At 32.3% G+C, this 14,283-nt stretch overlaps 1 protein-coding gene across 1 annotated transcript in view; it reads left to right on the top strand.

Moving 5' to 3' along the window:
• LOC106646531 (uncharacterized) overlaps nt 1–14,283 on the top strand; it is a 50,103-nt gene that overhangs the window by 31,285 nt on the left and 4,535 nt on the right. The window contains exon 4 of the mRNA XM_089593906.1: nt 6,289–6,465. Within this exon, the coding sequence (XP_089450032.1) occupies nt 6,289–6,465 (177 nt within the window). The remainder of the gene's footprint in view (nt 1–6,288; nt 6,466–14,283) is intronic.

Genomic DNA, 14,283 nt, shown 5'->3' with positions numbered 1-14,283 from the left:
ACTCATGAACATGACTGACAAAGCACTTGAGAAAAGCATAATATTTTCCTCATGTATTAGTCAGAAATCTTAGTTTGATTTTATTAGACTCTGATTATACAAAACATATGTAGCATATAATACGAGTATTTTGTGATAAAACTGTGAAGAACATGACGTAATATTATTTCAATCTCATGATTGTTGTCATTAATATACAAATAATTATGTAAAACTCTTGATTATTGTACTGTATATCCTATAAGAGGTTGTCTTTGAAACAAGAAAATATTAATCAATGAAAAAAAGAATACAAGCCTAGCATCAAGGTAATGTTTTTTCATTTTCACAATTCTCATTATTTATCTAACTTCAAAATATGTTTGTTACAACCAATTCATTGAATTATTGTTACTTATTGTTGTGATGTCGATACATTCTACGTTTAGAACTTATTATGAATATATAGATTATGCATCTTCAGATAAGAGGGAGTAGCAAAATATTTTTGGCAAACATCGCAGTGAAAGAGATGCGGATTGCGCATGTGACGGTCAAAATGTTTATTCCGTGCAAAAGATTGTAAACACACGTTACAACGATGTATGTGTGGAATTTTCTTATGTTTACAGAGAGAACTACTTGCACGGAAGGTTTCAGAACACACGTTGCAGTGGTAAGGTCTTTCGCCAGTGTGAATGCGTATATGAGCTGTGAGATGAGATTTTTGGCTAAAGACTCGAGAACACTCGTTGCAGTGGTAAGGTCTTTCACCGGAGTGAGTGCGCATATGAGCTGTGAGAGTAGATTTTTGGCTGAAGTTTTGTGGACACTCATTGCAGTGGTAAGGTCTTTCTCCAGAGTGAATGCGCATGTGAGTTGTGAGATTATATTTTTTACTGAACGCTCGTAAACACTCGTTGCAGTGGTAAGGTCTTTCACCGGAGTGAGTGCGCATATGAGTTGCGAGAGTATATTTTCGGCTGAAGGTTTGTGGACACTCATTGCAGTGGTAAGATCTTTTGCCAGTGTGAATGCGCATATGAGCTGTGAGATGAGATTTTTGGCTGAAGACTCGAGAACAGTCGTTGCAGTGGTAAGGTCTTTCACTGGAGTGAGTGCGCATATGAGCTGTGAGAGTATATTTTTGGCTGAAGGTTTTGGGACACTCATTGCAATGGTAAGATCTTTCTCCAGAGTGAATGCGCATGTGAGTTGTGAGATTATATTTTTTACTGAACGCTCGTAAACACTCGTTGCAGTGGTAAGGTCTTTCACCGGAGTGAGTGCGCATATGAGTTGCGAGAGTATATTTTCGGCTGAAGGTTTGTGGACACTCATTGCAGTGGTAAGATCTTTCTCCAGAGTGAATGCGCATGTGAGTTGTGAGATTATATTTTTTACTGAACGCTAGTAAACACTCGTTGCAGTGGTAAGGTCTTTCACCGGAGTGAGTGCGCATTTGAGTTATGTGATCAGATCTTTGGCTGAAGGCTCGTGAAGACTCGTTGCAGTGGTAAGGTCTCTCGCCGGTGTGAATGTGCATATGTCCTGTCAGATGAAATATGAAAATTTTAAACTTAGAAATATTACCTTTATTTGTTTACATTTTTTTCTCAAGTTTAAGGAAGTTCTATCAGTCTAATAAATTAACAATGAGAATTTGATGAAAATTCGTTTACAAATTAATAAAGTCATGAAAACGACGTTGGCGAAATTCGAAGGCAGGAGGGTCGAACCCTCAGGGTTCGTAGGAGCCAAGTAATTAATACTAATATTTAGCCAATTTTTACATGTAGGCTTATAAGCTGTCATCGTATTAAGCATTTCTATTGTATTTACTTCGCTTATTAACAATGAACTGTTGATAAAAATTTTACCAATGATAAAAAAAAAAAAAAAAAAAAAAAAACGAATGATTGTATTTAATTTTATAAAAAATTTGAGGGTACTGGTGAAAGAAGGAATTAATTAATAAGCATGGTAAGAACCACTCAATTTTATGTTTTCATAGAAAGGTGAAAGAGACAGACGACACACCAAACTATAAAAAGCGTTTCGCATGGACTATGGCGAGGGATAGAACTTCCTTAATGAGCATACGGTGCATTTATAGGGCTGCTTACTAGTGTGGATGCGTGTATGGTGAATCAGTTCGTTGAAATCAGTAAAAGTTCTCCTGCAAATAGTGCAACAATGGAGATTATTCGAGGCAGATCCACCAGCTTCGTCTTGATTGCTGGAGTCCTGTATACCAGTTCTAAACATTTCCATGAATGATATAATGCTGCAAACAAATTTACAGTGAAGTCTGTGGACTTCCAAGATATTTTGTGTACTTTATAAGCAGTTGAAGGTAAAAATCGTTGGGATTTCTTCTTAAATAGAAATAGTAGTTGAGTAATTTAGGTATTTACTTCAGGATACGACTTCTTTCACTATGTACTTTGCACGAAGGTAAAGGAGGGTATACCCGGACAGTTTTTAGAGGAAAAATCGTATATCCATTGTCTACGATAGAATATCACATTGTTACACCACCAAAAACGTTTTTACTAGTAAACGACTTCTTTTATATTGATTAAAAAAAAAAAAAATTATTGTTTTCACTCAAAAATAATTAAATAATTGATTTAAAAAATTTAACGTCATTTGCGACTGAAATTGGACACCCTATTGTTAGGATTCATAGGGAAGAAAGCAGTAATCGGACACGTGGAGGCATTACTCGGACAGTAATGTTAATCAAATGGAAATATCACCTTGATGAGGTTATGTACGCTTTAAAGATAGTTACGCTGCTTGTAACTTGATAAATAAAATGATTTCTATATGATATCATTGCAAAAGTTATTTGTATCGTGACCCTTTTTAGTGCAGATTAAGTATTTGCGAACTTTTTATACCATACTTCCGTAAAAGGACCCGCGCATTCTGTATTTTTAGTACGTCCGACGACTGCCTGATAGGACTATACTACAGACAGTACTTCAAACTAAGTCTGTTTTTTTCAGTTTGATTTTGTTTAGTCTTAGAACCGCCCGTATTGGAGTCATTACTGTTATTGGGATATTTATGTGAAAAATTGTATGCTTTACTTCATTAAAAAACGTTACGAATATACTTAATGATTTTAAAATTGTAATAAGCCTTCAAAATGTATAGCGTATACTTTACATCCTATAATACTCAGTTTCATTAGTTGAAAATTACGAAATTCTTATTTTTAATAAAAAATAATTTTTTAAGCTTAAAGCAAAATTTTACCTTGATTTTTATATGTGCATGGATTGAATCCTAAAAAGTTAAAATCTCTAACTACAATGCGAAGACATCCACACTTTTCAAATCATTTTTAAACACTAAAAATATCTACTTACTAATCGTTAAGATATCCGTCACATATTTAATAGTATTATAATGGTTTTTTACAGTGCATGTGATATGAGGCGATAACGTCCAAGACAATGCTGTTGTGTCAAATACGGTTAATGTAAAAAAATTATTCAAGAAGTAGTTTATGATGTACAATGTTTCTTACGAAGTTTAACAGTTTAAGATGTAATCTATGACGTTTTAAATTAAAAAAAAGAAAAAAAATTGAATATGTACCTCCTGAATAACGGTTTTTTAAAATTTGGTACTACGTTCAAATTCCAAGTTTTTCCGGATATACATTTTTTTATTATCTGCTAGTACCATTTCACAAACAGACAATAAAATATGAAATGGACGCTTTTCAAATGATATTATAAAGTTCTTTTTCCGACCCCAAGCGTTTTTGAGGATCGGGCGTGCACTTGGTAAGAAAAACAGTATTCGGCACGTAAGTGCTATTCATCCAAGGCTACCTTACGGCTGCAAAGTAGTCCCGGAGGCGTTGGCACTTTTATAAAAAAAACTACCATGTACTCTTCTTTTTTATCGATTAATACTAATAATCGGTCTTTTTAAGCACACAAATGGCGTGGATTCCCATGTGATAAGTTGCAAACGAATTGCGGCAGAATTTTTGGAAAAAATGAAACCTCAAGAGAAGCTGTCCTTTTAAAACTTTAAGCAAGAATCACGTGAAATAGTATTGACAAGGAAATGATCTGTAGTTTTTTCTCAATTTTTATTATAAGATAAACGTTATATTAAATTTTCAAATGGATTATTAAGTTAGTCTTTCAACAAAATAAAAAAAAAGGCCGAGTATGAGTAAACGCGTATATATAGGTAAATCCATACAAGTTAAACAATTGCCATTGTTGCTGCATATTTGCGCTCCCCTCATCTCTCTGTACTTCTTCTCCCCCGCTAACTGTGATGAGTGTCCTTAACTTTACAAAAGCTCTTTAGTTACAGTACTATTATTATTATTATTATTATTATTATTATTATTATTATTATTATTATTACTATTATTATTATTATTTTTTAACCAAATATAAAATATGCTTAAGTATTCAACTTGGACTGTTAAAATCTGTATTATGTATTATACGAATATTGTGATCGATCTTTTACAACTAATAAGTTTTCACAACTTTAATCTATTAAATAGTTGTTAAATGACAGTTGAAGTCACTTGTATACTATATCTTAGTCTTCATAGGTGATAAACCCGAATGAAGTATGGAAAATGTTTTGATAATAATATGATAGTTTTGATAATGAAAACTTAATAAATAGTGGATAGTAAAAAAATCATTGTAGTTTTCTACATTAACAGTTAAATCATTAAAAATTTTCAAACTAGTTGACCAAAATAAAATTAAATAGCTATTCAATTAGACAAAGAAGTATTTTTTAATTTTACTATTTTTAATAATTAATCAAGCTTACATTTGGTGTAATTTGAAACTTAAGGAGAAAAATAAATAATGAGATGACGGACGATTTAAATATAACCTTATTTTTCGTGTGTTTTTTTTCTACTGTGCGTCATGAGTAAAAGACGCAATCATGAAGTTTAATGATTTACGTATTGTTTAATAAAACAACCGTTTTAAATTTAAATCGTGTAACACAGCTACAGTGTCAACATAACCTAATCGATAAGATAAGAAACTTCAACTATTTCCGTAGTGACCTTGACTCAGAGATCTGGTTCATTTATAACTAAACATTAATAATCAATTTTTTCGGTTGCAGTATATTAAGAAACTATTTAATAAAAATGCAAACAACTTGCTGGTAGTGTTTTCGTACGTATTAAATAATATCAACAAACAAAAAAAGTGGCATTGTACATTAAAAATTCTTCAATGTATGTTTTATGAAACTAGGGGGCTGCGCCCCTTGCGCGCTCCGCGCGCCAACCCCCAAAATTCAATCAAACATTTATTTTCTGTATTTTTAAAGAAAAATACAATAATTACATCTTTGTCGTAACACGTAATATTGTAATATGTATCAACTTACAAATTAAAATTACTTTTCACTGATTTTTCAAAATCTTATTTTCAAATCTACCCGCGCTTAATTAGTCTCAGCCAATCACGCGACGAATAAACAGGCTTCGTCACGTGACCCATCGTTTTTTTTAAGATAGTAACGTGTCTAGTTCGACATAATCATGAACTATCTGTACAAATTAATGTAGCATTAGTTCAAGTATTGTAAATTCCTCTATATAAGCAGTTTTATCTTATAAATTGAGTAGTGAATAAACTCTTAAAACTCTATTAACTACTATAGTACACTATAGCTACCTTGTACAGACTTTATTTACATCCAGTACTTCCTAATAAATACGGTATTTAATTTAATTAACTTATTTCAAAGAAATGGTATTTTCCGAATGTCATGATATCTCCATAAAAATACCCTTTAAAAAAATTAAAAGGTTAGGTAAGTTTGATAAGTTGAATAATTAATTGTAAAGAATTTCTGAAGCCCTGTGTACTGTGTCAATGAATGGTATTCTTCATGATATATCTTCAGCCTTGCAAAATTCAGAAATCAAAATACAAAAACAGTCAGGTTATCTTTTGTGCATTATAGAGAACATATATTCTTGCATCTCCCTTGCACTCGCTCCGGCTTATGGCGATCTGATCTGAACCTGCAAGTGCAGGTCTCCGATGTACAGGCACCTTAACCTCGTAGCACTCTGACACTATACTTACTGGATTTTATACATGCTTTTTTAATCAAGATGAATAAGTACATGATTTGTTAGGGTACAAAAAAAAATATGTACTCATAATAACATAATATTTATTTATTTATGAAAGCAAACGAAAAATATTTTCAGTAAATAGTTTACAAAAAAAAAAATACGTTTTAATTTAATCATATTAAAGAAAAAAAATTTTTCAGAAGGCTTTGCACCATCAAAATGGAATTTTAAAAACCGAGAATTCATTACTTACGAGGCCTGCCAATCAAGCAAACCTCAACAATGATATTGACAATATCTACGTACACAACGGGAATAAGCCTGCAGCGTCTGATAACAATTCAATGCAAGTAATCAGACCGTCATCCCAACACCAGGTAAGTTTACCTAGCAACGAATTTCAAGCAGGCCAGAATCCCCAGCCCCTCCAAGCACCGCAGAACCACCAGGAGTTTGACGTTAATAATGACGATAATAAATATAGTGATGGGAATAATAACAACGATAATAAAAATGATTATAAATATGTCAGTAATAATAATGACAAACATAACAGTATTTACGATGTCAATAAAAATATTAACTATCCAAACGATGATACTCCATTGGAAGAAGGAAGAAGTGACGTTAGGTTTGAAAATAGGGATGGTAATATCGTGCCAGTTGGTCCAAACGAAGTCAAGGAGTTATATGCTCCGCAACTATCATACGTCGGCCAAAAGAAAACTGAGCAAAAAAGCCATAACGAACAATTTGATATTATGAACGAAGCCCCTGCTGAAGATACTAAGCTGCAAAAGCAGGTTTTCACAGTACCACTAGGAAAAGTGGTTGATAAATTTGTTATTAAAAACAAATTAAATGAACCATCATCAAAGGTGCTGACGACATTGCCAGTACCGCGACTTCAATCTACTACTGATGTCAGACAGCTACTTGAACAAAATCCTCCTACCGTGAATCCTAATAACTTCAATTGAGTGTTAGAATATCCCTCGTGGAATGTTAAAGTCAACAACGTCATATTCAAATGAAATTTAAATTCGGGAAAAGTTACAAGTTAAAACGTTTATATTTACTTTTTAGATTACTTTAGTTCTTCAACTGGTTTGAAAATACCTTTAAAAAAACACTAGTTGCAAGAAATCAGCAACATATTTTACAACTAATAGATATTTTGTAATTATAACAAAATTTCATTTAACTATTTCATGGGGGTGTTGAAATATGGTTATGGAATTATGAATGACGTTCTCAGAAAATAACTAGAGGAATTTCATGCGGCTGTAAGTAAATTTGGCAGCTGTAGTTTTAATATTCTTATATCACGCAGAACGTTGTACAATCTCATAAAAGACAGAAATGACCACAATTATTTATTGATTACATGGAAATGAACTAATAATTATCTAAATATTTTTATGTGTAATCTTGGTTTACATGGAATAATGTATGTTCTTTATTCGTAAACGTACGAGGTTGGTTCAATAAGTTCTTGAAAAAAGAATGGAAAACAATTTAAACAAAGGGAAAACTTTTTTATTTACCTAACAAACTCTCTTAGTTGAATACACTTTAACAGACATCCCTGCACTTTTTAATCCTTCAAAAAAATATGATTGTGATAATTCCTTTAAATAAAGGGCGTGTTTATTTTATATTTTCACCTGAGTTGCGAATACTGTTGTGCCCGAGGGTGCAACTGCCGCTTTGCACCCTTGGGTCATACTTTGCGGCCTTGTAATCACTTTGGACCCACGGGCATAACAGTTTTTTGCACCCTCAGGGCCCAAAGTATTTTTTTGCCCTAGGGCCCAAAGTGATTTACTTTGCGCAGTGTGCCCATGGGCGCAAAATTACACTTTGCGCCCTCGGTAAGAAAAACATTATACGCGACTTGGGCACCAACCTACAACAAGCGTGCTTTTCGGGCGCTCATGTTTGTACTTTGTGCCCTAGTGACGTAATGTACCATTTCCGCCCTCGGGTGGTTTTGGGAGGCTAGTACTTCCTCTGGCGAAAAAGCAGTTTTCCGAAACTCGTTCGAAAAGTCTCCTTTACGAACCTCGTTACGGACCTCGCCTTCGGCTCGGGCCACAAACCTCTCGGTTCGCAAACAGAGACTTTTCAAACTCGTAGGAAAACTACCATTAGGCCCGGAGGACGCAAAAAACTTTTCTGCCAGTGGGCCTAAAGTGATGACAAGGGCGCAAAGTGTAGTCTGAGGACGCAAAGCGGCAATTGCACTATATGCCCATGGTAAGAAAGTATAGCTTATTATGAATAAAATTGAAATGACATTTAAATGTTAACGAACCAAACAATTCCGTTGATAAATGTATGGAGTTGATAGTTTGTTCATCCATATTTGATATTAGATTGAATAAGGGGTGTTTTTTAAGAATCTCATTAATATATAAAGTGAAGTCCCAAAAATCGTTATAATTGCGAAAACCACTCAACCGATTTAGCTGAAATTTTGCATACTGATTCTTGACACTTCCTAAACGATTTTCGTACAGTTTTTATCTTGAAAAAATAAATAACAATAGCAATGAATAAGCTCAAAGTTTTGCAGAAATACTTTAGCTTTTCACTTTAGTTCAGTAGGATCCGCTAGGTGGCGTGAAATAGAATCAAAGTAAAATCGAAGCTACTTGCAATAGAAGTAAGTGGGTCTAGTTATAATATCTCCGAGAAAATGGCTGAATACCATAATAGTTCACTGGTAGTACATCATGAAGAGAGGTGAGAGCTTGTGAGTCGTGCAGCTGGGTATCCTGGCTACCGACGACACTCTTCTCCATTGAGCAAGCGACTTAAGTCGAATTGCATCCCGAACCACCAAGATTAACGATTGCTACAAATAAATGACGTTCTGAATGCAAACATCTTAAGCGTAACCACCAAGAAAGCTCTACTAATGCACCATTGTATACTTTAACAAAGAAAAAATATTTGTTTCGACTAAGAACAGTTAAAAACAACTGTACAAGTTCTTTCTGATTTATAAACCACGATATACAGGACATTTAACACTTGAGCAGTATACTATACGTGCAACCTCAAACGTGTAATAAACCATATACTGTTCTTTTTCGTTGTATTTTTTTTATTGTATAATGGAACCGGGATAAAATTTTCATTTATACCTGAATCAGATTATTCTTGTTATCTCGTTACACTTTCCCTAGATTGCGTGGGTATGAGGTAGACTTTCTCAATTATATACTAAAGGGGGTAGCTGCGTGTAGCTAATTTTACCCACACTAACGTCTAGATTTCTGTGACTGAGACTTTACGTAAAAAGTGGTTGGCAAAGTATTATAAGTACATTAAAGCTTAAGTAAGTAGTTCGATGGATCAAAGGCGTTTAATACGTTTTCTGAGGTCTAACATTCGTTTTCAAAGCATACTGTGTACACAGAACGTAATCTAATCAAAGATTTCTATGTGTCCAAGCTATATGCAAATGTGGTGTGTCATAGAGAAGTTTAAATACTGAAGCCGGATATGCGTACAAATTTTGATTTATGTTAAAAATATTGCAAATCAAGGCTATAAAATGCTTGTATCATATAGGGATCGCACATCATGAATTGTAATTTTATAAAAATTGTTTTCAACAAAAAGATTAAACAAACGGAATACAATATGTGCCACAAGATGACTTAAATTCGTACGACTTCTCAAAGACACAAGTGCCATATTTCTGAGAAAAATTAGCATATTACTAGGGGCAATAGGATGGGCAATACCTTAGGATAGTGCATTAGTAGGTGAACTATGGGGATACGAGTATGAGACCACTCTACCTATGGGGTACGAGGCCAGGTCTCATAGTTTCAAGGCTACGGGGCCACTCCACCCACAGAGGTACGGAGCCAGGCATTGTAGCCCCATAGGTATGAGACCTGTCCCTTGTCCTGTGTCAGCTCCGATCTGCTTTTCGGTCGAGGGGAGTGGCATATCCCTATAACATTATACTGACCTTGCAGTACGCGTTGGTAGTTTCGGCAGTGGTACTGCAATACACTTACTTCTTGTGGGAGTGTATTTATTATTTATTTCATTTTGCCATCCTCACCTTTTGCTTGAGGTGTTATGTCACTCTCAGCTAGAAATACTGATCTTTCTTTCTTAGTAATGCAATACACTATTACAAAATGAAAATTCTTTTTGTACAAGGATCGAGCATTTTGTAACTACTCGTTAGATAAGCATTAAAAGTTATACTCACATTTAATATTAAAATACTACTATTATAATGAGGGTAAATCATTTACTTCATGACTTGAAATTCTAATGCAAGTTTTGATTTTGTATTGTTCTGCTTATAAGTATATCAAAAAGGGTAATGGTTCACTAATGTTGATGAAGATGCAATATGATACCAAAGGTGGCCTTACACGTTTTATTTGTTTTAAATTTTATACATCGTTATCAAAATGCTTATTCATTTCACATAAATTAGAATTGTTTACAAATATAGAATCTACGAAAATACACCGACAGAAGGAACTTTCTCCCTGCCTTGCTTTGCAGGAAGAAAATTCCATTTTTTGGCGCAGGGTTCCAAAAAATCCAAATTGTTGTTTCCCCTAAGGCGATTGACATCCGAGACAAAAAACAATAGTTTTCGTCACTAGTGTGCATCAATTCCAGGCTATCACTAGGCCTTTTGTGATCTCTCTGGACGGAGGCGTTCCTGTAGCGAACGCTGCTTTCCTAGTGAGGGTGCAATAAACGTCCAAAGTTAAAACAAAAACGCCCAAGGTAGAAAATAGTAGTTTTCGTAACATTGGCATACGTTTGTTCCCAAAGTGCAAACGACGTTTTTCTTTCCGAGGGTGCAAATTCGTGCACTTTCTGCCCGTCGGCCCACTTTGGCTTTGTTAACTCTTGTATACTATGCATTCTAGGGCAGAAAAGTACTTTGCCACCGGTGGACTCAAAGTGATTCAAGGGCGCAAAGTGAGACTCGAGAAAGACTTTGCACCCATGGTAAGAAATAGTAGTTTTCTTTACAAATGTACATCTCTGCAGGGTGATTCCTGGGATCCCGTTGGAACCACCCTAGTCGGATGCACATGAGTGACGAACACTATGTCACCTTCTGTATGAGGGTACAGTAGACGCTCAAAAATGCCCAAAGTAGGAAAATTATATTTTTTGTGGCAAAATATCTTCAAGCTGGTATCAAACTCAATACCTATAAATAAATGCTCTTAAAAAACTGTGATACTTAAATGTCATTAAGAAATAAATAAATCATGAAACTGTTTGTTATACGTGAACCTTTAAATAACCCAAACATATTTATACTTCGTTAATTCTATTGGGCATAAATAAATTAGCAATATTGTTATATTTACTTGCTAAATAAAAAATCTGAATTAAGATTGTTCAAAAAATTAATGTTTTAATTACGGATTTATTAAAAAAAAAAAAAAAAAATCACGCTACTTAATACATTTATGTAACTAATTCCATTCAATAAAAGTTAGATATTATTTGAATATATTCGTATACTAGCTTTTAGCAGTTTAAATGCATGAATCATTTGAAGCCTATGTAAACTTTGTTTATAGTAATGTACGTATGCTTATTTTGTGGAGACTTAATGTATGTCAGTAGTGCTTTTAGTTTATTATATCCGACGCTTTTGAGGTATTTTGTGATTGCTAATGTACTTTCTTTTTTTTGTAATAATGACTCTTGATAACTTGAGCTATTTTATTTCAACTATCTCTAAGCCTTCAAATTTTCAAAAATTATTTCAGTACCCAAATCTTGACTATACAAACTCATATCCTACGGTAATATAGTCTATCAAGCATTTATATAGTTCTATAAAGGAATCATGATAAACATTCCTTAAATTTAAAAAATATATGAAATATACTTTGTTTTTATTATTTTTAATTTCATACGCCTGTGTTTAACTCTATATCATGTACATACGTATAAAATATACCTATTAATAAAAGTCGTGTTTCGAATAATATCGACTTATGATTTCTTTTATAATTAAGTGATTACAATAAATCATGAATATAATGAAATAAAGTCAACTATTGTGTGATAGTTGACAAATTTTCAGCAAATATTTGTAATGTTATCTGTGTTGATTGGTGCAATAAATAAATGATTATTTTCAATATTTTCTTGAGTTTTTACTTTTATTTGCCCTTTTGTCATAGTTTTGTCATTCAGACATTTTTGTATCTGCATGTAGCACATATAATTTTTTAATTTTTTTTTCATATCAGACATCGACGAAAAAGATGTTCATGAAATAATAAAAAAAAGCATGTAACAGCCACATTTTTAGTATGTTAATATATACATCGATTGGTGAGGTACTTAGTGAACAGACTTATACTTGGTTCTAATTATTTTATTCAGAAAATTTTTTTTTTACTTTTATGTGAAATAAAATTATTTTTTCTATTAAAGTACAATCCATGATTAAGGTCTTATGCAATATTAAATTTTCATTACTGCACGTATCTTTAAATTGTAACTACGGTTTCAAAAGTAAAAGCATGAGGTTGTTTATTTTTTGTTTCAGTGTTTATTTAGTACTAAGATATGAATCTTTATAATTTTTATATTTTCTTCACTACTACGTTTTGTTCCAATGATGCAAAAAATTTATTATGATTTGGAGGTAAGTGATCAATAGTTGTAGCAGTTTAGATATGAAATATTCTCTTTACATCACTGGCTGCAGTATCACTTACACTTAGTTTTTAGACTCTTATTTCACTCACTCTTGGTAATGCTGTTATGATAAACAACAAAATATTAATATTTGATAAAAATAGAACTGATTTCTAAAACAAAGGTCAAATTTTAAACGCTCTACTTACGGGACTGCAATACTAAAAATCCTAAAATGTGTATAAAGTTATTTATTGCAAATGTCAATTTACATATTTTTTTTTACTTGACAAAAATATTTCAGAATTTACAATTTAAAGACACCGTAAAGCAGAACAAGTATATCTCATTAATAATCGTTGAGGCGTTTCTGCACAAATGATTTTAAAAGATAGTGTAGAGGGAGACCTATCTATAAAGTGATAAGCTATAGGAAAAGTTTGATAATGGCAAATCCTTCAGATTATTTTATTAATTAACATATAAAGTGAACATTAAAAGAAAATTATGAATGATTTGGAGTAGCGTAAAAACAGCTTTCATGAAGTATTTGTAAGTTAAGTATCAAAATGATTTTTAATCGGCTTTAACAAAAGTATATACTCACATTCTGCCTATAGTAATTTTAAAAGTTTTTGTCTAATGTCCAGAGATGGGCGGTATTTGACAGAGTTGAAATACTCTGAAATACTTTATTTCAGCTTTCATTCAAGTTACCTAAATACCTAATTACTTTATTTAAATTAAATATCTGAACTATATACTGTATTTAATATTATATTTAAAATAGTAGTTCAAACAAAATACTTGAAGAAATATTTTATTTGAAATTAAATGTTTTAATCATTAAAAATTTTTTAAAAGAATATTTATAATTTTTATTTAAAATACCGCATTTAAACTATTTTATTTCAAATAAAAATATCAAATACGTTCGTATTTTAAATGTATTTGTATTAGAATGCGATAAATATTAAATATGAAATTTTAGTAAAAAATACTTCAAATACTTTATTTTAAATAAATTGTACGAAATACATTTTTATTAGAAATACATTGTTTCAGATACAATTATATTTGACTAAGTATTTAAAATAATTTGTTTAAATACATTTGTAGTTTACTTAATTATTTTTAAATACCTTGATAAAATATAATTGTATTTCAAAATGTATTTAAATATTGTATTTCAAATACGAATGTATGAAATTAATGCGTTTTGGGACCGCTCCGGTATGGGTCGTTCCCGAGTCATTTCGGCTTAAAAACTCCCTGTAATGGTTTCAAGATAAAAATTGAATGTAACAATAAACAATTATAAATATTTATCCTCATGACTTCAAGCCCATAATTAATGTGTAGATATACATGTATGTGTTTTAATATTATATAAGACCCCATCTCAGATGCAAGGATTGTGAGTATGACGAGTACAGAAAAACTACACATGGCATCCACATACAACATATTTTTTGTAACAGTTACTTTCTGATAGAGGAGTTAGCCTTAGGTTCTTTTACAAAAATTTC

This window comes from Copidosoma floridanum, unplaced genomic scaffold (genome assembly GCF_036245765.1).
Source record: "Copidosoma floridanum isolate Cflo_tuat_1 unplaced genomic scaffold, Cflo_Japanese_pri ptg000020l, whole genome shotgun sequence".
Taxonomy (NCBI): Eukaryota; Metazoa; Arthropoda; class Insecta; order Hymenoptera; family Encyrtidae; genus Copidosoma; species Copidosoma floridanum.
Note: the sequence above shows the minus strand (reverse complement) of the source record. Positions and strands in the feature narration are given on the sequence as shown.